Raw genomic sequence first — 24,829 nt, forward strand, 5'->3', positions numbered from 1 at the left:
ACTAGACTAAAAAAAAAATTCAGAGGTCCAATTATGACAAAAGGTCTAGGGAGGATGAGCCATTTAAAAGGAAATATGTTTGGCTGCTCTGCTTTTATTCTTATTGGTTTATTTAGGCCTAAAATCTGTTCTTTTTAAACCTCTTTGTTGATGAAATGTGGATGAAAGGGCCTATGACGATCAATCATTTTCCTTCTAAAATAGGACCAGATAAGACCAACAACTGGAACAGCATCTCAGCAATGAGGGACAGTAATAAACAATGACTAATCAACACTGTATTCAGGACTAGAGGAGATATTAAAAAACATGAAAACTATCAAAATCAAAATGGAATGACTTGTATCAAGTTTACCAAAAGATAAATGGAGCTCAGAGCTTAGAAGGGAAGGTTCTTGTGTAAGTGCCTGATTGTAACTATACTGCAAAAGATATTACTTGGCTCTGGTTTTCAAAGTCCTTGGTAAAAATGGCTACTAATGATTAGCCTTAATTTTCTTTGGTTCATGTCTGTACACTATGTTCTCTAGTTTATTTCTTCCAGGACAATACATTTCTCCATAACGGGCCTCAGACCAGTGCTTAAGCCCACTACAAAAACCTCTAGATTACATTACCCAGTTTAGGTTTCAAGCCTAAGCTCAAAGTCTCCCTATCTCTGATGATCGGCAAACTCAAAATAGGCCCCTAGTGATGGCTCCACTCAGCTCAAAGCAGTTACAGATTTGATGATTTTGTTCCTTGTCAATGATTTGATTTTGCTGATTCATCACAAAAAAATATGGTGTCAAAAAGGTTAAAATTCTCAGCACCCAAACTTCTTTGATAACACCCTTTGGTAAAAATGGATACTAATGGCTACACTCTTTGGCCTAGTACCTACTGGATAGTCATAAAACGCTACCCTAATGGGGCCTAAAACCAGCACAAGATAAAAGCAAATACAAAAACTATCCTTGTCTCCCCTGAGCTAAAAGGACTAACAGATTGTCCCTAGACCTTTGGGAGCATTGCTAAACAAATCCAAGACCAATTCTGACTTGTCCTTTCCCAGTCTGCTGTGACCTGTTGCTAACAACTAATTAGGCCCCAATTCTTAAGCTTCCATGACCTCCATCACCAAAACAGAACCCATGGTTTGTCTAAAGGTAGCAGGTAAACAAATCTCTTTTCCTTTGGATACAGGGATGTATTTGTTTTAACAGAAATAATGTGGAACTTTTAGTCCCCTCCGCTGTCTCTATTATGGGGGTTGAAGATACTACAGTGTAGCAAGCCTCTGTCTTACACCTTAAAAACAGCAATTTTCATATATTCCCAACCTGTCCCATCTCATAAATGGGAAAAGACATACTTTCAAAATTACATTCTGCCATTACCATCCAGAGTTCCTCAAACTTAGCTGCTCTTCTTCTCCTTAACCCATCACCCTCCTCAACCTAGATTACACAAACCTTACCTTATATTCTATTCCAATAAGAAAACCCTATTGTGTGGGACACTAAACACCCTACCCAGTCACTTTTCATCATACTTCTATTAAGTTTACCCTCACAGACTGCACTTGCTTTCCCAGGTAGGCATAATATCCCCTTAACTCACAGGCGATATGGAGACTCCAATCTACTATTTTCAAATTCCTCTTCACCTGGTTTCTTAAACTTACCAGTTCTCCTTATAACACTCCTACCTTAGCCATTAAAAAAACACATGGAATCTATTATCTATTCCAGGGCTTACATATTATCAGTGAAACCTCTTTGATCATTGTCCCTGTAGTGCCCAATCCAGCCAACATTCCTTCTTCAATACTGCCAGATACTTCTCATTTTATAGTTGTTGACCTCAAACATAATTTTTAAACTATCCCTCTTGACTCCAGTTCAGAAAATCATTTCATCTTTACCTTGATGAATCTTGACACCAAAAACTTCCAACAACAACTCACTTAAACCACCCTTCCTCAGGGATTCTACAAAAGGCCACACCTTTTTAGACAAACACTTGTCAAAGACCCCTAGGCTCCTTTCCCCTAAAACCCTAGCTGTTTTATCTAAAATGCTGATAAGCTTTTATTGTACAGCTCTTTTCTTAATATGTACATAACAGACACTGTTTAGTTACTTAATTTCCTAGCAACAAAGGGAGCCTGGGTATCTCCAGACAACATCCACTTCTCTCAGACTGAGCTCACCTACCTTGGACTTCACATTACCCCTACTCATAAGGGAATCATACAGGACCACAAAAACCCTCATTCCCTTATCCCAATCAAGATTTGATCTCCTTTCCTTTTTAGAGCTCATTAATTACTTTTGGTTGTCGATCTCAAACTTTGGTTTCATAGCTCAACCTCTGTATGAAGCTATCTCAAGAGACTTTAGTCACCACTTATTTCCCCCTCTTCTCTGTCTTCTGCTTTCAATGAGCTCAAATCAGCCTGCACTTTAGTGTCAGTATTCAATCTCTCAGCCCCAATACACCTTTTCACCTATATGCATATGCCAAAAGTGAGATTTGCTTTTGGGTTCCTATTTCAACTTCTTGACACAAAAATACAGCCTACAGACTACTTCTCAAAGCAGTTAAACATGATGGCCCTGGGGTGGTTGAGCTGTCTGCACACGTTAGTGGTGGTGGCTCTCCTAATTATAAAAAGGTCCAGGCTCATTCTACTCCCACATCTTGTACCAATACAGGTACAGTCTGTACCTCTCATTCCTATACTAATTCACCAAACTTATGCTACAACCCCAAGAGACATGTGTGTCACCCTCCACACACCCCATCTCCTCAGCCCTTTGAAACTGATGTATGGGCATCCATTTCCTCTTGGCAAGACTCCCTCCAATACATTAATTTTCAGAGATTACCTCCCACTGCTCTTCTTCATTCATCAACTTCTACAAAACTAACAGTTCACTTCCAAAACCTGATGACAACCCTACTCCCTTATCAATCCTGCCAAGAGATTGGATTTACCTCAAAACCACCAACCCCAAACTCTTATAGCCAAAATGACAGGAATTGTATAGTTATCCTTACTATACAGAAGTGCAGTCAGTAAATGTGAAGCTCCTGAAGTTTCTGTTGGAAACAAGGAATCCAGTGACAATTGAACTTGAGACCATGTATGTTATTCTCTAGCAGAAAATTTGTCTACATGTTACTCATGTTTTGAGACATTGCAGGAGACCGAGATTACAGCTAGTAGACTAATTAGGAGAGGAAATTTCAAGGTAGTTGTGGTAGACTGACAACTGGTGGTCAACTTGTAACACCCAGCTGAACTGAGTCAGCATAGTGCTGGGTGTGGGAGGCCCACCTGAGGATTGTTGCTAGCTGATGGAGACCACTATAAAGCAGCTCTGAGGAGGACTTAAATTAATCAATTGGCTTTTCATGTTTACTTGTGAGTCTGTCCACGGCCTAGGCTCCTGGTCTGGAAATGGGCAGTGGACCCACAGTAAGTGAATGTCTGTGAGTCACTAATCCATATTGAGTCCTGTAATGGTGGATGAAGTCAGAAAACCTTGAAGGATAAGACAAGATCACAGCCAAGGACACCTGGATCCAAACCTCAACTAGATAAAGACTGTAGAGTAAGGCATCTCACTCCTGGGTGGATTAATTTAACCTTACTTGGAGAAGTCCTTGAGTGGTTCCACCCTTCTTAAGAACTTCCCTGCCTTCTTCTGGTAACTAAATCAATATGGACCACCCAAAGGTCCTGATTTTAGCTCTGAGAGAATCTTGAATTCTGTGAGAGGGCTTTGATTCTCCTGGAGCCTTGAAATTATTTGATTTTCCTCTTTTATTTAGCCTTTGCTGTCCACTCATTAGGGAAACTGTGGACCTGATCAGCCTGTAATAACTAAGAGATACTATTAGCCCAATAGCCAGCAGCATAAGAGGCAGAACTGGAGAAGAAGAAAGGAGGCTGTTGGGAGCTGGTAGAAGCTGTTGAGAAGCTGTTGGGAAGCTGTGGCGAGCTGTTGGTTTTCCTAGAGGAGCTTTTCATGCTGGCTTTCCTGATGAACTTGGCTGCTCTCATCAGAGGAAGAGCCTGCAACCTCACTGTCATTGAGAATGGTTAGGGCTCACTTTGGGGGAGCTCTAGTCCTCAGTTTGAGTATCACTTCCTGGCTCTGGAGGGGAGATGGTGTACTACTCAGTTTCCTCGAGAAGCTTGTTGTGTTGGCTTTCCTGATGGGAACTCAGCTTTCCTGATCATCAGAGGAGCTCGGGACCTCACTGTTGCTGAGGATGGCTGTGATACTTTTTGGAGGAGCTCTGGTTCTTACTTTGAGCATTGCTTCCTGGCTCCAGTGCAGATCCCTCAGCCTGATAGCACAGATCCTTCATCCCACTGGCACAGACTTTCCAGCTTTCACCATGACCTTGGGACCTTCCCAGCATAGATCCGTGAAACAGGTCTTCATGAGACATTGTATGGGCTCTAGGCCTCCAGTTGAACTTATGGGAATCATTGTTATGAGCTCTAGGTCTTCAACTGGACTCATTCAGGACATTATCAAGGGATCTAGGCCCTCAGCTGGATTCTTTGGTCTTTAGTGTGTGAACAGATTTCCTGCACTTTCTTTTTGTATATGATTCTTTTGGGTGACTATTATGAATAATCTTATAAAGTATGTGTCCTGTACTATATTATTCACCTTGCAAAACCCCAAACTATGACAGATGCCCAGCATCCATATTTTGCTGTGGTATGGGTACTCTTGGATACGTTTAGCCAGTGCTATAATGAAAATTAAGAGCAAACAGCACAACTGAATGATTTTAAATTTTGAGTTTCACCAGAAATAAAGGTCCTATAAAGTTGGAATGGAGAAGAACACAGTTGCTGAAAAGATTAGCATTAAAAAGAAGCCTAATGTTTTGCATCAGGAAAATAAGAAAAAATGGTTTGAGGGCATTTAAGGAAAGAGCAAGACTCTTCCCTTTGGCCTTTAAAAATGAAAGAAGGTTTAGAGAAAAGCACCTTAGAGTACTCTATTGAGGAGTCCATGCATGGGGAATTGATTCCCCAAGATTCAGTTCATCATGCTCAGGCATTCAGGCAATTTCAGAGCTCTGCATACATTAGCAAGATGTAAAGACCCTCTGCTACTAGTCATGCAGGCAGCAGGCCTCAGTATCATCCAGGTAGTACTGGTTTTACACATATGCAGAATGCAAAAGTTATGGGGTCATGGAGGCTTCCACCCAGATTTCAGAAGAAGGCCCAAGAGATCAGGCAATGTGCCCCTACTGGGTGGATACTGAGATACTGGATGAAGCTGTTAAAGTGAAGAAGAAATTGCAGTGGAGACCCCAAGAAGTTGGAGAAACCAGAAATGTGGAAAGTCTGTGGAAAGCCACAAGAGTAAGTAAATATAGCCCAAGAAAGAAGCCATGAAGGTTAAAACCACTGGGAATACCTTCTGGGTGGGGCTGCCCAAGCCCTTTGGAGTTCATATCTCATTACAGCTTGACCTGGGTGCTATATATGAAACTCTGGAATTTAATGTTTGACTTGCTAGTTCTTGTTCTTTGGTCTGATTTCTTTCTATCTTATGTTTCCCTTCTGAAATAGGAATGTTTACTTTCTGCCATTGTAGGTTGGCAATGTTTAACTTTCTGTTTCATTTTTACAGAGGCTCACAACTAAGTGTTTTCTTTAGTCTCAGAGGAGACTTTAGGCTTGAACTCTTCAGCAATGCTGGAACTGTTGAGAATATGGCAACTCTTAAAGATAGACTAAATGCACTTTGCATAAGGACATGCACATGAGTGTTTTGGAGGCCAGGAGCAGAATTTCATGATTTATATCTAGATATCCCCATAAAGCCTTATCTGACAATAGGCAGGACCATTGGAAGATGATTGGCTTACAGGGGCTTTACACTTGAATTGCTGTTAAAGATGGGGCCTGGTTGGAAGAGGCGGGCTACCATAGGCATGATCCAGAAGGTTATATTTCCCTTCCCAGCTCTTCCCTTGACTCTTTGCTTTCTAAAGGACATAACTTGAGCAGTTATTCTTCTGTTATGTTCCTCAGCCATGCTGTCATTTCTTAGAAAATCACCTGACTATGGACTGAAACCTCCCTAAACTGTGAACCAAAATATACCTTTCTTCCTTCAACTTGTGGCTGTCCAGTATTATGTTTCAGAGACAAGGAAAGTGACTATGACATAGGTCATATCTCTACTCCTTCTGGAAAGATGGATATTTCCATTATGATGTCCCTGTAGGAAGAAATTAAGAGGTTTGGGTGTTGGGTACAGGTGATTCTTCTAAGAGGACTAAAGGACTCCCACTGGGCTAGTGTCTGGGAACTGTAGGAAATAATTTTACTTCCTAGAAAATAGAAATAACAATGACAATTGTTCCCCTCTTTGAAGAGCAAGTGGCATATAATGTGAATATACTTTGTCAGTCAAAGTGGTACACACATGTCAGCAATTATACTTTTGCTGATTTTAAGCAGTACTTACTGATCATCTACTATGTGTCAGGTACTGTGCTAAGAGTGATACATCAGTAAATCACAAGATGAAAACTCCTGCCCCTCATAGTTTATACTTTAGTAGGGGAGATAGACAACTGACAAAATACATACGTATAATATGTCAGATAGTCATAAGTGCAATGGGCAATAATTATACTACCTTAAATGTAAAGGAAGAAAGGGGGAGAGGCAATGCAAGATTACACTCTGAAATAGAATGGTTAAAAAAGTCTCAAGGAGCAGGTAATATTTGTGTAACAAACTTGAAGGATGTGAGCAAAGGAGCTATGTAGATATGAGGAGTGCTCTAGGCAGAGAAAAAGTTGTTGCAAAAGATCATAAGGGTAAGTATGTCAGGCGTGTTGAAGGAAGATCAAAGAGGCTGGTATATTGAGCCAGTGGGTATGGGCAAAAAAAACAGCAGATTAAGTTGAAGAGGTAAGAAGGGGTTCACTATACAGCACTTTGTAAGTAATGAGAATTTTAGTTTTTATTTGTAGGAGAAATGGTGAGCCATTGGAAGATTTTTCACAAAGTAATAAAATGATCTGACTTAAGAGAGAGGGGGAAACAGAGCACTTTCATCACTGCCTAAAGTTCTAATGAGCAGCACTGCTCTAGAGAAGTAAGAACTTTGAAACATGGTAGACCTTACTGCTGACAACAAAGTGGGCCCCAGGCTGGGAGACAGAAACTATGACAGAACATATTCTCTGAAAGGAAGAAGATGAAAAGACTCAAAGAAGAGATTTCTGTGGGTGGAGTGGAAGGCTATCATTGTGTTGGATGTATTTGTGTCTGTCTATGTCTAATCTTTTACTCAATTTTCCATTGTTTTCCTCTGTTTAGTAAAATCCCTTTAAAAATGCTAATTTAAGTTCACTATGCTCAAAAGAATGTGAGGTAAAAGGTTCTCCTCTTTTCTAGATGGGGTTAGGAAACGTAGAGAAACAGTTCCTGGGGAGCAAAGTGATATATTAAAAGAGCTGAGGCTTGTTCATTTACCCTTAATCTATAGATCCCATTTCCTAAAAATTTCTTTGCTCAAACTGGCAAGTGTTTTTTCCAAGTGAGGGAAAAGGACCAGAAGCATCAATATCACCAAGGATGTTCTTTAAATTCATAGATGCTTACACCTTACCCCAAACCTGATAATTTACAATTTGTGTGGCAATAATGAGGTTCTGGGATTTCTCTGGTACACATTCAAGTCTGTCAGTTATTGGCTTGGAGGAATCTGTGTTTTTCTTTAATGAATGAAATTAGACCCCAACATGAGCAACTAGATCAGAAACGAGAAAGCTTCAATCAAAAACCCTTGCATACAGAATGCCAGACCTTGTTCTAATGTCGCTTGCTGGCCTTGAGCATGGGTCTAATTTTCCCTAGGTCTCTGGTGACCTGTTTGTGAAATGGAAGATGTGAGTTGTGACTAATTCATTTCTGAGAGGCTTCTTGACTAAAACAAAAAGGGTAGAGATTGAGGGGCGAGAAAGGAGAAAGACTCAGGGAGACAGAATGGAGACAAGAAAAGGGAGAAGAAGAATACAGAGAGGGAAGGAGGGGGAAGGAGAGAAAGAGAAAGATAGTAAGTGAACATTAATGAATAAGAAAGTTACAGAAAAGGAGAGAAAAAGAGAAATTGAGAGCCCCAAGGGAACGGTTTCACTCTACTGATAGAATCTAGGAGGTAGTCCAGCTGCCCTTGTCCACATTTTGACACTGTCAAAGGCAGGCCCACCATAGCTATTGGTTGTTCATGGAGGTGCCCTCTATCCTACCCTGTATGCCCCCACATGCACCATGATATCTACCTCACAAATGTCCTTGAGGTGCTTGATGTAGTGACGCTCAGTGCTCATGATTTCATTGATGACATTGGCCCGCATTTGGTCTCGGTTCTGGAGTGGTCGGCCCAGGCAGAGGCAGTCTGAGTTGGGGTCCAGATGCCCATTCTGCACATCACTGGGCCCTTCCTCCACTCCATCCTCCTGGTTCACCCAGAGCTGTGGAAATAGGCAGAAAAAAAGAATAACGGGTTAACTGCCTTCTTCAGGATTTCAGAGTCAAATAATAAAATAGTAAATTAAAACACTTGGGTACCCAAAGAGCCCTTGCAAAAAGAATGCCAGACCTTGCTCCATTGTGGCGTGCTGGCCCTAAGCATGGGTCTAATCCTCTCTAGGTCCCTGGCGACCTATCTGTGAAATGGAAGATGTGAGGTATAACTAATTCATTTCTGAGAGGCTTCTTGGGTAAGAATGTCTCCAAAGAGAGTAAAGTGCAAGCAAAACATGTTCATAGTGAAGCATATCTAGGAAGCACAGCTGGATCAAGAAAAGAAAAACTTAAACTAAATATCTAAGTATGACAGCTACACTATTGGCAAAACACGGCATTGAAGTACCTACAATTTGAATACCAAAGTTGAATGCCAAAATGGGTGTCTCAAAAGAAAGGCTTTTAGTACTGATTTTCATCATAGGATATATAAATAATAATCAAAATTTGACTGGAAAATTCCTTGGACATACAAATATCTCTACTTCCTCAAAGTTTGGATGAGGATATCAGAATATTTCCTCGCCACATAATAACATTTGCTATTGATTAAGCATTTACTATACACTAGCCATTGTGCTAAGAGCTTTCAAGAAGCTTCTTTTCAGTTCTGCTAGATAAGTGCCACTGTTAACACCATTTCACAGAAGAGGAAACTAGGGCTAAAAGAAGTTAAGAAATATATCCCAAGTCACACAGTCAGGAAGCAGAGAGGCTTGGAACAGGAGCCACACAGTCTTAATGCTACAAACCCTATGCTATCATATATGTGCCTCTGGCTCTAAGGGCGGCAAGGAGAGAAAAGGAAAAGCTTTGGGCCCAATGGGCTGACAATTATTAGAATCATAAAACAATGGATACAGTTGGTAAAGGCTGAGACTCTCCATTCCAAATCATGAAATTGAAAGGAAGCCAAAAAACAACAAAAAAAAACCCTCCTTTGCGTGAAATGTCTTTGGATCTTGGATGACTTAGCTTGTAACACAGCCCATTTAGCCCCAGTCCTGGAAGAGGAAAACATGAGCACAGGAAGAAAAAGGGTGCCTCACCAGACTAACAAAATCTGTAGGAGGAAATCTTTTAAAATTTTCTTAATTCTTACTCTTTAACTATTTTTTTTTTTGGTACTGGGAATCGAACTCAGGACCTTGCTCTTGCCAGGCAGGCGCTTATGCCACTGAGCTATATCCCTGGCCCAACTAATTTTATTTTAAGGAAAAAAGTATATTGATTGGTTTTTCGCGCCTACATCTTATATTATGAGCAGCTACACTGAAGATAATAATGTGCAATGTAGGAGGCAATTTGCCAAGTACTTGCCAGTTGTCTCAACAGATTTAATCAACTCTATATTTCCTCTCCTCACTTTCTCCTTTTTTTTCTACATCCTGACTTAAGAAGCTGAGATCAAGCAACTGAGATGCTTCTGCATTTCTGTCAACAGAAAAACCTATGGGTAGATGATTTCAGAAGCTTTAAGATGAAGGTAAAAGAAGTTACAAAAAATAGGTAAAATGGTAAAGAAAAAAAAAGAACAGTTGTTACTTCCCAACTCTGTATATTCTTCTTTTCACATTCCTTCCTAAGGAATGGGAAGTGTGGTTAGCACCCAGTATGCCTAGAAATTTACCTACATATTTTTTTGCTACAGGTCACAGCAAAAAAAGATCACTCTGTTTTAACACATTTTGTATACACACTCAATGTGCAAAATTTATCTCTACCCATAACCTATCATCTTTTGCAAATTCTCTATTGCAATCTCTTCCAAAAGGTCAGCTTTGTGTCTTCAGTATGCTAATAGCTGCCCTTTAATACAACTGAAAGCCAGTGTAAGGGATGATTATTCAAAGGAATGGACCTGTTTAAAAAGTGATTCTAAGGCATTGAAGCAAATATCTCATATACATGATGCTGCTATTTTTAATAATGGAAATTTCACCCTCTACTAATCTATTAACTTTTTCCTGCTTCTCACAAAACAAGCTAAGCTCTGATGGGGAAAGGGTAACATAAGCAGGCTTTGAAGAGATAACAACCATTTCTTTAATTCTCAGGACAAGTCAAGTCAAAATGGTCTGTGGGTGGTTAGAATAAGATAAGTATTTGGAACACTTCTAGTAGGAAGGAGTACAGGATATGAGGGCAGGAACAGAATGAGATTTAGATTCACACCACACTCCATGGGATTATAGTTACAAATAAAAGTAAGAGCAGAGAAAGCCAATTGCAGCCCAAGAAGAAGTAGCTCCCTTACACTAAATTTGGTAGGAGAAATCCCTTCTAGCTAGAACTAAAGGTCTAGGTGTAGGCTCTCTATCAGCAGCTTCTGAAAAGACATCTTTACTACATTGCAACAACTCCAGATGCCCATTCCTTAGGCTAAGATGCCACTTTCATAGAAAAGAATTGCGGTCAAGATCACTCATTCATTAAATCTACATCAAGTGCCTACCATTTGTCAGATACTGGGGATACAACAGCAAAGAAAATAGAAAGCATTGATCTTCATGGTTCTGACATCGCAGAGACAATGTTTCATAGCCTAGGAAAAGGTGCCATGAAAGGCCCAAATGATTGTGCTCTTGATCTCAGGGTTATAGAAAAGATACCCTGGGCCTGATGATGCAACCTTCTCATCCAATCTCTAAACTCCCTTCTCTTAAAGTTTCCTGTTCTGTGCAGATGAAGAACCTAGTCTGTTTGCATGTCAGAGTACAATGACACAGGTCAGCCTAGGAGCTTATGCTCACTCAGTGGCATCCTATAGTGGCATGTTAGCTCTGCCCCACAACCTGCTGCAGGTTAAGGTGTACCTTTTCACCAGTGTTGTTGACTGATACTGCAATTAGCACATAGTTTCCTGATGCCAAGTAAGATAAACAATGCCCCAAACCTGCCAGATTGCAAAGCTTCCTAGAAGCCTTCTCATGGTAGTTAAATGCTGACTTAACCAGCTTCATTGACCTCTAATGGAAGGTGCATTAATGGGATCAATTTAACAGATATCTACATTGGACCTATTCTGGGACTAACTGCTAACTACTTACTGTGACAGAGACATGGGTAAGTAAGACAATTCATTCCTTCCCCTTCCTTCAAAACCAAGGAATGCTTTCTAAATGAGAGATAATCCCTGATTCTTCTCTCTCCCTTTTACATTCCTCAGTCACTTCCCTCATCTCCTTATATCCAGGCAAGTCCCTAGGTAACCTCCCAGTTTCAATCTCTCCCCCATGCCACCAACAAGCTAATTTCCTTGACTGTCACTTTGACTGGCTACTGTCATACCCCAGAATCCTCAATAACCTCCCATTGACTATTAAGCAAGTGCAAGTATCCACTTTTACTTCCTAGTGCTCCCTTCAGGAACACTGGGCTCCTCAGATTAGTCTTTCTGTCCAAAATATCCCCATTTCTATAATTTAATCTTATGCTGGGACATAGGAATTCTACAGTCCAGAGTCTTCAACTACTTCAGCAAAAATGAACCAATTTCTCCTCTTTCTGATTAAGAAGTTGATGCCCACACAGACTGCAAGGAATGAGAAATATGCCCATATCTTTGATGTGTCTATTTGTGTTATCTATCTTTACTGTCTTTAAAATTATACAGTTGTTCAAAGACACATATGCCTTGTAGAAAGTTAAAATAGAAAAAAGACTCAAATTATTAAAATCAAAGATGAGAAAGGAATTATCACTACCAATATTACAGAAATAAGGGTTAAAAGGAATACTAAGAACAATTGTATGTTAAGAAATTAAGAGAAAATGATGAAAATGGACAAATTCTTAAAAGACACAAACTACAGAAACCGATTCCTGAAGAAACAGAAAATCTAATAAGCAGGGCAACAGCAAATCAAGATTTTAAATGAGTAATCAGAAACTTCCTACACAAACTGAAAAAAAAGTAGGGTCAGATGGCCTCACTAGTGAACTTAACAAACATTTAAGGAAGAATTAACTATTCACAACCTTCCCAAAGAAAACAGCAATGCAGAACTCCTCATTCAAAATGCTAGTAACTCACCCTAGCAACATATAAAAATTATCCCCCTTACCAGAAGGGATTGATCGCAGAAGTGCAAGGTTGATTTAATTATAAAAATCAATGTAATATATCCTAATAATGAAATAAAAGTTACAAAACCTCAGATGTGCACCTCAACAGACACAGGAAAAGCATTTGAAGAAACTCAACACTCTACGACAAAACAAACACCAAAGAAGCTAGACATACAAGGGGACTTCCTAAAAAATAATAGCAGACACTTATGAAAAATCATAAAAAATATTACAAATTAATAGTGAATGAACGGTTTCATTGTACAATCAAGAACAAAAAAGGATATTTGACCTCATCACTCCTATTCCAAATTGTACTGGGGATTTTACTCACAGCAACTGGACAGGAAAAAGAAGTAAAATCATTTAAATTAGAAAGAAATAACACTACGTTTAGTTACAGAACTTACGGTGTTATAGACAATTCTAAGGAATCCACTGGCGAAAAGCTATTATAAATATTAAAGAAGTTCAACAATGGTACAGATCCATCAGTTTAAAAATGCCAGTTGTATTTCCATACACTCTCAATGAACAATCTGAGAGTGAAACTAAGAAAAGAATTTCTTTAAAATAGTATTAGAAAAAACAAGATACTTAGGAACAAATTTAATAAAAGTAGTGCAAGACCTGTACATTGTAAACTAAAATAATACTGAAAGTACAGAGGATCTAACTAAATGAAAAGACCACTTGTGTTCATTGATTAGAAGACTTAATGTTGCTAAAATGGCAATATTCCCCAAATTAATTCAGATTCAACAATATCTCTACCAAAATCTTAGCAAACTCTGGAAATTGACAAGCTGATTTTAAAATTGATATGGAACTAGGATGAGGGAAAAGAAAGAAGGAAGGGGAAAATATGTGTATATACAAGGATAGCTGGGATAATTGTACTGATTTCTATTGGTTTATTGAAAGGAACAGTTAATGTTTAAAATTTTTTTGACCAATTTTGCATGCTTATATCTGGAAATCTGAACAACTAAATTGAACACAACAATATGCAATATAACAACCATTGTTAAATTCCTACCATCTTGTTTAATGAAGCTCTGTATCGGTTCTAATGTTTTTTTATTAGTTTTTATTCTCCTCAATTGTTTGATCAGTCTTGCATTAATACATCTGGTACTCGGAGCAACTTCCTTGAAGATAACAATATGTTATATAACAGCCATTGTTAATTTCCTATCATCTTGTTTTGAAATTTTGTACGGTTTTTATTGTTTTTGTGTTGTTTTGTTTTTGTCTTTGTTATTTTGTTTACTGTTTTCTTTTTAAAATTAAGTAAAATAAAATTCATATGGAAATTGAAGGGACCCAGAATAACCAAAACATTTTTTAAAAGGAATCAAACACGAGGGCACAAGTTTCCAGTTTTAAAAACTTACTATATATTTACACCAACAAGATAAAAGTTACAAAACCTCAGATGTGCACCTCAACAGACACAGGAAAAGCATCTGAAAAAAAAACCCAACACTGTATGATAAAACAAACACCAAAGAAGCTAGAAATACAAGGGGATTTCCTAAAAGTAATAATAGACACTTATGAAAAACCATAGAACTACATGAGAATATACATAATGACTAATGCAATCGAGGTGACATTTCAGAAATAGACCCCACAGAGATGATGAATTTATCTTTGTCGAAGCGTTCATATGATTCAAGAGGGAAAGTACAGACTTTTCAATAAATGATGCTGGGACAAACTGGGTATCCCCCATGCAGAAGAATAAACTTGGACCCTCCCTCATACTACATGCAAAAATTAACTCAAAATGCATTTAAAGCCTGGGTAAAATAGCTAAAATAATAAAAGTTTCTAAACAAAGTACAGAGAAAAACTTTTGTGACTTTAGGTTAGCTAACAGTTACTTAAATATGACAACTAAAGCACAAATAACAAAGAGAAAATAAATTGAGCTTCATCAAAGTTAAAGTATGTGAGATTCAAATTATACTATCAGGAAGCCAGGCATAGTGGTTCATGTCTGCAATCCCAGTTACTCAAGAGGCTGAGGCAGGAAGATCACAAGTTTGAGCCCAACCTTAGGAACTTAGACCCAGTTTTAAAATACAAAAAAAATTAAAGGCTAGGAATGTAGCTCAGTGTGAAGGTCCTTGGTTCAATTCAAAGCACTCGCCCCCTCAAAAGAAGAAAGTGAAAAGAAATAATGTGATAAAACACTTTTCTATCATACACCTCATAAGGATCCAGAAGATCGTAATTCAACAATAAGAAAGACAAGTAACACTCAAAAAGGGCAAAGCAGTTCAGTATGCATTTCTCCCAGGAAGAAATATAAATGGCCAATAAATTCATGAAAAGGTACACACTATCACTTGCCATCAGGGAAATGCATACCTAAACCCCTGCACACTGAATAGGAGGGCTATATATATGATTAATAAGAAGGTCAATAACAAGCATTGAGGAAGATGTGGGAAAACACGAACCCTCACTTCATACACTGTTGGTAGGAACGTAAAATGGTGCAGCCGCAGTGAAAACATTTTGGCAGTTCCTCAGTAAGTTAAAAATATAGCTACCATATGACACAACAATTTCACTCCCAGGTATATACTTAGGAGAACTGAAAACCTAGGCTCACACAAAAACTATTATCCATAACATCCAAAAACTAGAAATAACTCAAATGTTCACCAAATGATGAGTGAATAAACTAAAATATGGTTTATCTATTCAATAGAACACATCACTACAAAATAATAAAACACATTATGATACAAATGAACCTTAAAAAACTCTATGCTAAGTGAAAGAATCCAGACATGAAAGTCCACACATGCAGTATTCCACTTAGAGAATATGTCCAGAATAGTCCACTTATAGAATGTCCAGAATAGACAAGTAAAAAAATTTTTTTAAAAATTTAAAAAGCAGACTAATGGTTTCCAGGGACTAGGTTTGGGAGAAATGTGAATATTTTGCTGAACGGGTCCAAGAAGAATATATTCTAGATAGCTTTTGTACTGTACAGTAAATATAGTTAGTAATAATGTATTATATAACGGAAACTTGCTAAGAAAGTAGCTTTGAAGTGTTCTTACCATAAAACATTACAAAACAAATCTATGAGGTATTGCGTGTATTCACTTAATCACATATAGATATTACTACATATATTTATATATAGATATCCATACATTTATATATTCATATATACATATTTATTGATACATATTTATCTCTCAATTTTAAAAATTATTTTTAAAAATGTTCTCTGACTGCATATGCAAAGGAGATGAATCATTATGCTAAAAGGATATTGCACTCCCACATTTATTGCAGCATTGTTCACAATAGCTAAATCCCAGATGACATTCAGTGGATGAATGGATAAAGAAAATATTGTATATATACACAATGGAATGTTATTTGGGGACAAAACAGAATAATATCTTGTCATATGTAGTGACATGGATGAAGTGGAACATATAATGCTAAGTAAAATAAGTCAGACACAGGCAAATGTCATTTGTTATCACTCAGTTGTAGAAACTATTCAATCTTACAGAAGGATGGGCAGGTATAGAGACTGGAAAGGCATAAGGAGGGAATGGAAAGAATTTCAATAAGGGGACATAAAACTAGTCAAAGTAGGAGAATTATTTGTGGTTCTTTAGTATAGTACATTAGGATAGCTACAGCTTGAACAATCTAGGATATACTTCAGAACCACTAGGAGGATATAAAATGCTCAACATGTAAAAATAATTATTGTTCAAGGAGATAGAAATTCTTATGTGCTGATTTGATAATTACACCCTGCACACATGTATTGAATTAATCTACCCAATTAAAGATGTGCAAATATGAAGCATGATAAAAAACTACAGTGATAGTTTAATTTTTTAAAAAAAGTTATTACAGTAAAAAATGCATGGCAATTAATCTTCCCAAAATACTCCCCTATACTCTGAACTCACTATTCACACCATTCTTGCAGTTTTTTGGAACAGTTCTGGATATCCTTTCTGATGAGTATCTTTAGTTGTGCTATTATAGCTACTACCTTCATGTCTTGGATCGATTCAAAAAGTTTACCTTCCATGATGATCTTGATTTTGCGGAAGAACTAGAAATCACAGTTTCAGATCTAGTCAGACAGATAAGAACACATCTTAATGTTTTCACATGGTTGTCTTTCTGTTGGATGGCAGTTGACAGCAGCATTCATCATACTTTTTTGATCATGCCTCATAAAGACATGCCTTATTAAGAAAGAAGTCTCTCAGAAAGTGGCGAGAGCAATAGGAAAAGTGTGCCTGAAGGCAGAGGGGCATTTTTAGAGGGATTATTGGCAACGTATCTTTAAATCTAATAAATTATTAAAATAATATCATTCATGATATATTTGGATCACAGCTCATATTATGTCTTAAAACACAATAAATAAATAAAACAGTTTATACAAGGAAAATGTGATTTTACTATGGGAGAAGATTCATTACATATTTAATATAAAATGTTTATATTTCAAAGCAGAAATAAATAAAAACAGGATGCTGTGGAAATACACAGTAGCGACAATTATACAATCTTAAATTTAAAATTAAAAAATACACTAAAATTCTAAAACTGTTCACAGAAAGTGATTAATTTTATGGTATATGCTATCTCTCTCTCTCTCTCTCTCTATATATATATATATATATATATATATATATACACACACAAAGTGAAATTAATCTAGATAAAGTGACATTTCTACTTTGAGTGCCCACTATCTACCACATATTCCTTCTCTCTTGAGGAAAACATGGTTATAGACTTTTTGTGCAAAAAAACTTGTATTTACATACCTATATGCCTACACCAGTAGACTAGCTATAGTTCGATATATTAAACTGATGCTCAAAATAGAGCAAACTTGAATAAATACCCTGATGTTGAACCTCAATCTTCTAGAAAAAGAACGAGTTAAACCTAAAGCACACACAAAAGGGAGGAAATTAAAAAGATCAGAGCAATTTAGACTAAGAACACAATACAAATAATGAATGAATCAAAGGGTTTGTTCTTTGAAAGATCAAATAAAATTGACATACCCTTAGGCAACAAAAAATAAGAAAGCAAAAAATAGCCTCAAAAATACCCTCAGCCTCAAAAAATAGGAAAGCAAAGCTACAGAAAGAACACCAAACACCCTCAGGTACCTTAACTGTGACAAAGGGACCGAACACCTTCACAGGATGAAAGATAGCCTCTTTAATAAATGGTGCTGGGAAAACTGGCTTTCCATATGTTGAAGATTAAAAATAGACATATGTATCTTACTACACACTAAACTAAAATAAAAATGGATCAAAGATCTAAATATAAAAACAAAATAACTCAATCTGCTGAAAGGCAGAATAGGTAAAACTCTTGAAGATACAGGTGTAGGCAAAGACTTTATGAACAAAACCCCAACTGCACAGGAAATATTACAACAAATCAACATATCATGTTAAAAATTTTTGCACAGGAAAAGAAATCAGCAATGGAGTAAAAAGACAACCCACAGAATGGAAAAAAAATTACCAGCTATTTCTCAGACAAAAGATTAATATCTAGAATAAATAAAGAAGTTAAAAAATCAGACCATCCATATTTAAAGACTCAGTCCAAAAATGGACATATGAAATGACTATACATTTATCAGATGAAGAAATATAAACAGCAAATAAATATATCAAAAAATGTTCAACATTGCCAATCATTTGAGAAATGCAAATTAAAACAACACTGAGAGTCCATATCACTTCAGAAAGAATGCCTATCTTCAAAAAATCAACCAATAACAAATGCTGGCGAGGCTGTGGGGAAAGAGGAACCTTTCTCCACTGTTGGTGGGAGTGTAAATTCGTACAATTAAAATAGAAATCAGTATGGAGGTTCCTCAAAAAACTAAAACTACGGGTTCCATTTGATACAGGTGTGCTCCTTCTATGTATCCCCCCAAAGAGTTAAAAGCATCATACCACACCAATGTTTCCATATCCATGTTTATAGAAGTATGATTTTAATAGGTGAATCTTGGAAACACTGAGACGCCCATGAGTGGATGAATGGATAAAGAAAATATGGTTTTTATATACAATGGCATACTACATTGGTATAGAACAGGATAAATTTGAGACATTTTTAGGTAAATGGATACACCTTCAGATCACAAATTTAAGTGAAATAAATCAGACACATGTATTTAAATCACATTGTTTCCATTGTGTGAGAAACCAAAAGAGTAAATACGGACCAAAATGGATGATACACATTGAGAGGTAGGGAGAAACTGTTCAAATGGGAAGGGGAATAAGTGAGGGGGCAAGGGGAAAGGAAGGAAGGGAAAAAGAAAAAATGAAACAAAGCTTTTATAAATGGGGATGGGAATAAGGGTTGAAGGGAGGGGAGGGGAATGGGGAAAATAATCAAGGTATATTATGCATATGTAAAATTTCTTATATGAATGTAATCATTATGTATATCAAAAGTGTGCCAAGAAAATTGAATTTAAAAAAATTAATTAATGCTCACACAGCCCTTGCTACACATTCTTCCACATCTTCAGTAGCTTCTCCCTCAAAATGAACTGATACCTCTAAAAAAAAGGGGTGTCCCAATATTCCTCCAGTAGCTCCCTCATGAATTCAATAAAGTAAGGAATGTCTTAGAGAATATTCTCTAATGAAATATCTCTGAAAAGTGAATGGACAAAGGACTATTATCTAAATCTCACCTCAGTATTTTCAGAGATCAGATCTACCAAGCAAAGTGAGTAGTAATCTGAGAAAGTTCCGGTTTATTGCCAGTCATATTAAACAGTAGAATCTCCGGGTTACAGAATAAGAATTATGAATTACGAAGGAAATGTAAGGTCAGCTAGCTCAAACCAATCTCTGTCCCCTGATTAATACACAAACACCTTTGAGAATATCTCCTGCCAACAATTGCCCAGCTCAACTCTTCGAACACAACCAGTGATGAGAAAGGAAGTCAGTGTTTCCCAGTGTAACACTTCCGTTTTTCAGATAATTCTAATCAGAAGCAGAATCCTCAATTCTGCCTCTGTTTGAATGAAAGTACAAGCCATAAATCTTGGCAAATACTGCAAAGGGATAAAATACAAACAAGAGAATGGGATGAGACAGAACAAAAACTCTGCTATAACAAAAGTCACCAAATACTTTTCTATCACCACAGTGAAGAAATGACAAAGTGTGTGTACAAAGATAGATGTGGAATGTAGACTGAAAGGAATCTGGTTGACTGAGGGCACAGCTCTCATTCTGATACACACATATACAACATGTTTTGGAGTCTTAATCCCAGTTTTCAAGAATATTAAGCATGCTTAGAGATTCTTGTGCAACACTTAGCACAAAGAAAATCAGTGTAATTTGTACAGTCAGGCATAGAAACCATTCCTTGGTCCCTCAAGAGAAAGAGTTTAATAACTGTCACTAATTACATTAAAGATTATCATAGGAAGGCAGATAACACATTGTTCTCCATTTCTAGCACATAATGAGAAGTAATGAGTTTTAACCAGAGCAATGAAGATCTTGGTTATATAACAGACCAAAAAATAAGAGGAAAGGAAAGGAGAGAAGTAAAGATGAGATTAAAATTTCCATAGGAATACTCAGTCTTTTCATTAATGACTTTCCATCAACACTTTAGACCAGGCCTGGCCCATTAAGTTCCACTGTACCCTAACATATGCCCATGACCTCAGCTTGGCTACACTTTCAATTTATTGTAATGCATCCCATTTATTCCACTTCCACATCTTTATACCCTTCTTTTTTTTTTTTTTTTTTTTTTTTTGGTTTTTCTCTGGTACCGGGAACCGAACTCACGACCTTGCACTTGCCAGGCAGGCGCTTTGCCGCTGAGCTAAATCCCCAGCCCCTATACCCTTCTAATTTGCAAATTTACTTCCCCTCCAAGAAGGCCTTCCCCATTCTGTCCTATTATTCTTTTATTCCTAGTTTCCTTGAATATCCAATACTTTTCTACAAACTCTCATTTAGGCTTTGAAACAGTTCTGCAGGGCAGTCAAAGCAAGGCAAGCTCAGAGAAGGGGATGCCTCATAGTAAACAAATTTCAGTCAGGACTGAAGCCAGGTCTCCAGACTCTTAGGCCAAAATTAGGAGAAACAGTCTATGGCAGAGGTAAATGGTGAAGATTTTAGAGTCTACATAAAAAAATATTGGCTCTACAATTGCCATGCCATGTAACACATTACTTCTCTGATCCTCAGTTTCCTCCTCCCTCATTTTTGAAACACCGAATAGCATGAATATAATTCATGGGTTGTTATAAGGATTAAATAAGGTAATACATGTCAAACACTTAGGTAATGCCTATGAAACAGTTCCTTGAACAAAGTTAAGTATTACCTTTTCTTGTTATCATCCCCTAGTTGACATTATCTGACCCCAGAATGATGAAACAACCTTTTCCAGGACAAAGAAGCCACAGTCTATCTACTCCCCACTGATGCCACAATCTTATTGGTGTGAAATGCCTCACAACATTTCTATTTGGGAAGGTTTTAACCTACTCCATAACTTTAGCCTATCTAACACTACATGGGAAAATGAACTTCTAAAGATTTTCCCCAAACACAATTTTATCTTACTGCATTATAATTTCTGAGCTACTGTTGGTCTTTTCCCACAAACAAAACCATTACTAAATGTGCCCTTAAGAATAATCTATGCTAAAATATAGCCTCCCCAGGACCTTGAATCATGATATCTGAAAAACAACAATTTGGTGAAGAGAAAAAAAATGTGCATCTCTGGCAATCAGAAGGAAGCTGACAAGAAAACTAGAACCTACAGAAAATCTGGATAAATGGTGTACAATTCAGAGAAAGGAAGGAAGTAGTCTGGAAAGTGACCCAGGCTCCCAGGGAGGGGGGCCTTTTTTGCTTAAAAGGGAAGCAGGAAGAGGGTCAGTACGTCCAGGGACAAACAACAGATCAGGCCAGTAGCAGTGGCCCCAAGAAGAACACACAGATATTGTTAACTGAAAAAACAGTGTGAGGTTTTACTCTAAAAGTGACTTATTCTACATGGCAGGCTAGAGCTGGAGAAGAAATCTAGTGCAGGACCCACCACATTTAATAGGGTTTAATCAGGAATCATTTTGGGAAGGATTAATTGTTGAAGATTGAGCCACAGGGCAACTATTGAGAAACTATAACTTAGGGTTTCTTGCATTACCCCACCACAGTGACTGGGTGGGAGGCAGTGACAAGAGATTGTCACGGAGAAGGCATGAGTTAGTTATAGACACTGCCGAGAAGTTTAGGCTCAGGCAAGAAAGGATACTGGGGCCTCACTCTCTGTGGAAGAACCAGGCTGATTCTGTGAACCTTTCAGCGGGGTCTGGGTCTTAAAGTGCTGGTATTAAGTCCAGCGATCTGCTTGACCTACTTCCCATCACGACCACCTGGCTGCCTACATCTAACACACAGCTAAGTGATCTGTTTACTTTCCCATTTACCAACATGAGCAGGGATATGCCTTGCTTTAGACAGATGCTACAGCCTGGAATGTAAAATTAGAGGGGCCTCTGGAGCTGAGGTGGGAGGGCACCTCACAAACCTATAGGCTCTAAAAGTAGCCATGACTTGCATGCACAGATCAACATAACGAACGAGGAGCTGCCAGAGTGAGTGCAGACCTCTTGCAGAAACCACTGACCAATCAAACTCATAAAGAAAGATGGGACAAGATTCAGCATTCACATAAAACCTTAAATATGGAAACAAAATACATTTTAGCACTGACACACTATCCCTTCCCCAGATATAGTGGATTTCTATACTGCAGTCCCTGGAAATAAACCACTCATCCAAAAACAGGAAAGAATTTTTCTATCATTTCTCTTTTTCTTCATTGATTTATGGAGATTTTCTTTTTCTTCTTTATTCTGTTTGCTGATTCACTTTTTCCACTTTATTTTGCTCTGTGGTTTCTTTTACTTTTCCTTTTCATTCTTTTTGGTTATCTTTATTTAATTCTATTACTTTACTTTTAATCCTTAATAGCATCCTTTATCTCAGTTTCCTCTTATCTTTCTCATCTTTCATCTTTCAAACTTTACTACTTTGATTTTTCCTTCCAAACTCTTGTGTATTTACTTTATTATTAAACATTAGTACGGATCTCTTTTCTGTGGTTAAGGGTGGTACAGTGGTAGCTTCTATTGGTTCCGATTATATGTTAATATATTGTCTATTTTGACTCCATTATTGCTGCTGATTTTGGTTCTACTCCTAAAGTAGCATAGTTGTTGCTGTTATTTGTATTTTGCTATATGCCAGTATCTGGTTTGTCTACATGGCATTAATGATACTAAAGTTCATTTCCAGAGCTTGTGTGTTGGACCAATTATACTATACTCTCCCCTCCTCAAATTAATTGAGGTGGTTGGATCTTGGGACAGAGGCTAAGGTCTATAGTAAGCCTCACCTAGAGTAAGTATTGAAAAGTAAAAATGAATTATGGTGTCTCCACACTTGCAAAAATAACTTTCCTCTATACTTGAACAAAAAATTCTCAGCATGTACACACTACCCCCAAACATAAAAACACAAGGAAACAAAATGCTTCCAAAACCTCCAGATTCCCCCAAAGCTGATGCTTAGAGCATCAATGGGAAGGAAATCAAAAGCCAAACAGAGGAATTAAATGAAGTGGTAACAGAAGAGACAAAAAATTACATTTGTAAGTTCCTCAATGAAGTTATAGATGATATAATGTATTTAATAAACAAAATGATCAGCGGACATCAATAAAAATCTACTTAAGTTAAATAAAATTATATGAAATATGAATGACCAGTTTAGCAAACAATGAGGTGCCACAAAAAGATACTAAACAGAAAGCTAAGAGATTAAAATTCTACTGAGTGTATGAGCAGCAGAATGGACTGATGTGAGGCTAGAATGTCACCAATACAAGATGGGACTGACACAGGTGACCATATACTCAGAGGTATCTTAGAAGCAACAACAGAACATGAAAAATGGATCCAATAGCTGCTAGATGATGGAAAAAAGATTAACCTGAGATTAACTGGAATCAGTGAAAAAAATCAGAAGACAGTATAAATAGCATAAAAACCTGTTTACAGAAATAATAGCAGAAAACTTTCCAAACATGGGGAAAGAATTTAACATACAATAAGTGAGGCATGTAGAAGACCTAATAGTCATGATCAGAAAAGAACTCCATGATACATCATAGACAAAATACCAGAAGTCCAATACAAAGCCAAAATCTTAAAAGCTGTTAGAGAAAAGCAATGAATCACATTTAAAGGTAAAACCATTAAAATTAAATCAGACTTTTCAACACAAACGTTAGAGGCTAGGCCTAAAAGAAAACAATTCCAATACAGACAGAGTGAAGAGGCAATCCACAGCACAGGGAGAATTTTTTCCAGCTACACCATTGACAAAGGACTAATATCTTGAATATCTAAGGAACTCAGGGAATTATATCCCCCCAAATAAAAGACCCAATCATAAAATGGGTAAGTGAAATTAATAGACACTCTTAGAAGAGTGACAAATCCATAAATACGTGAAAACATGTTCAATATATCTGGCCATAAGAGAAATGAAAATTATAACAACACTAAGATTCCCTCTTAACCCAAGTATAATGGCTGTCATCAAGAAATCAAATAAATGATGGTGAGTTTGAAAGGCAAAAGGATGGCTTCTACATTTTAGTGGGAATACAACTAGTACAATCACTATGGAAATAAGTATGGAGATTCCTCAAAATACAAAAAGCAGAAATTCCATTCAACCCAGCAATTCTTTTTCTAGGTATCTTTGAAAATGTTAAAGACACCATATTACAATGATACATGCATATGTTTATCGTAGCACAATTTATCATACCTAAATCTTGGAAATAACCTATATGTCCATCCACAGATGAGTAGATTAAGAAAATGTGGCATTTAGATACAATAGAGTACTACTCTGTCATAAAGAATGATAAATTGGGGTAATCTGTAAGAAAATACATGCACCTTGAGACCATAATGTTAAGTGAAATAAATCAGATACATAAATATTAATATTGCATGGTTTCTTTTATGTGATAAACTTAAAGTATAAGAAAGTGAAA

The 24,829-nt window shown here is 37.3% G+C and overlaps 1 protein-coding gene across 8 annotated transcripts in view; it reads right to left on the minus strand.

Annotated features, from left to right (window-relative positions):
- The window catches only part of Arhgef9 (Cdc42 guanine nucleotide exchange factor (GEF) 9), a 193,543-nt gene that overhangs the window by 85,623 nt on the left and 83,091 nt on the right, over window positions 1-24,829 (minus strand). For all 8 annotated transcript variants that reach the window (XM_013502875.1, XM_013502878.1, XM_005401553.2 and 5 more), the window contains one exon: window positions 8,329-8,520. In XM_013502875.1, the coding sequence (XP_013358329.1) occupies window positions 8,329-8,520 (192 nt within the window). The remainder of the gene's footprint in view (window positions 1-8,328; window positions 8,521-24,829) is intronic.

Source organism: Chinchilla lanigera, unplaced genomic scaffold (genome assembly GCF_000276665.1).
Source record: "Chinchilla lanigera isolate Chin_1 unplaced genomic scaffold, ChiLan1.0 scaffold00074, whole genome shotgun sequence".
NCBI classification, from domain to species: Eukaryota; Metazoa; Chordata; class Mammalia; order Rodentia; family Chinchillidae; genus Chinchilla; species Chinchilla lanigera.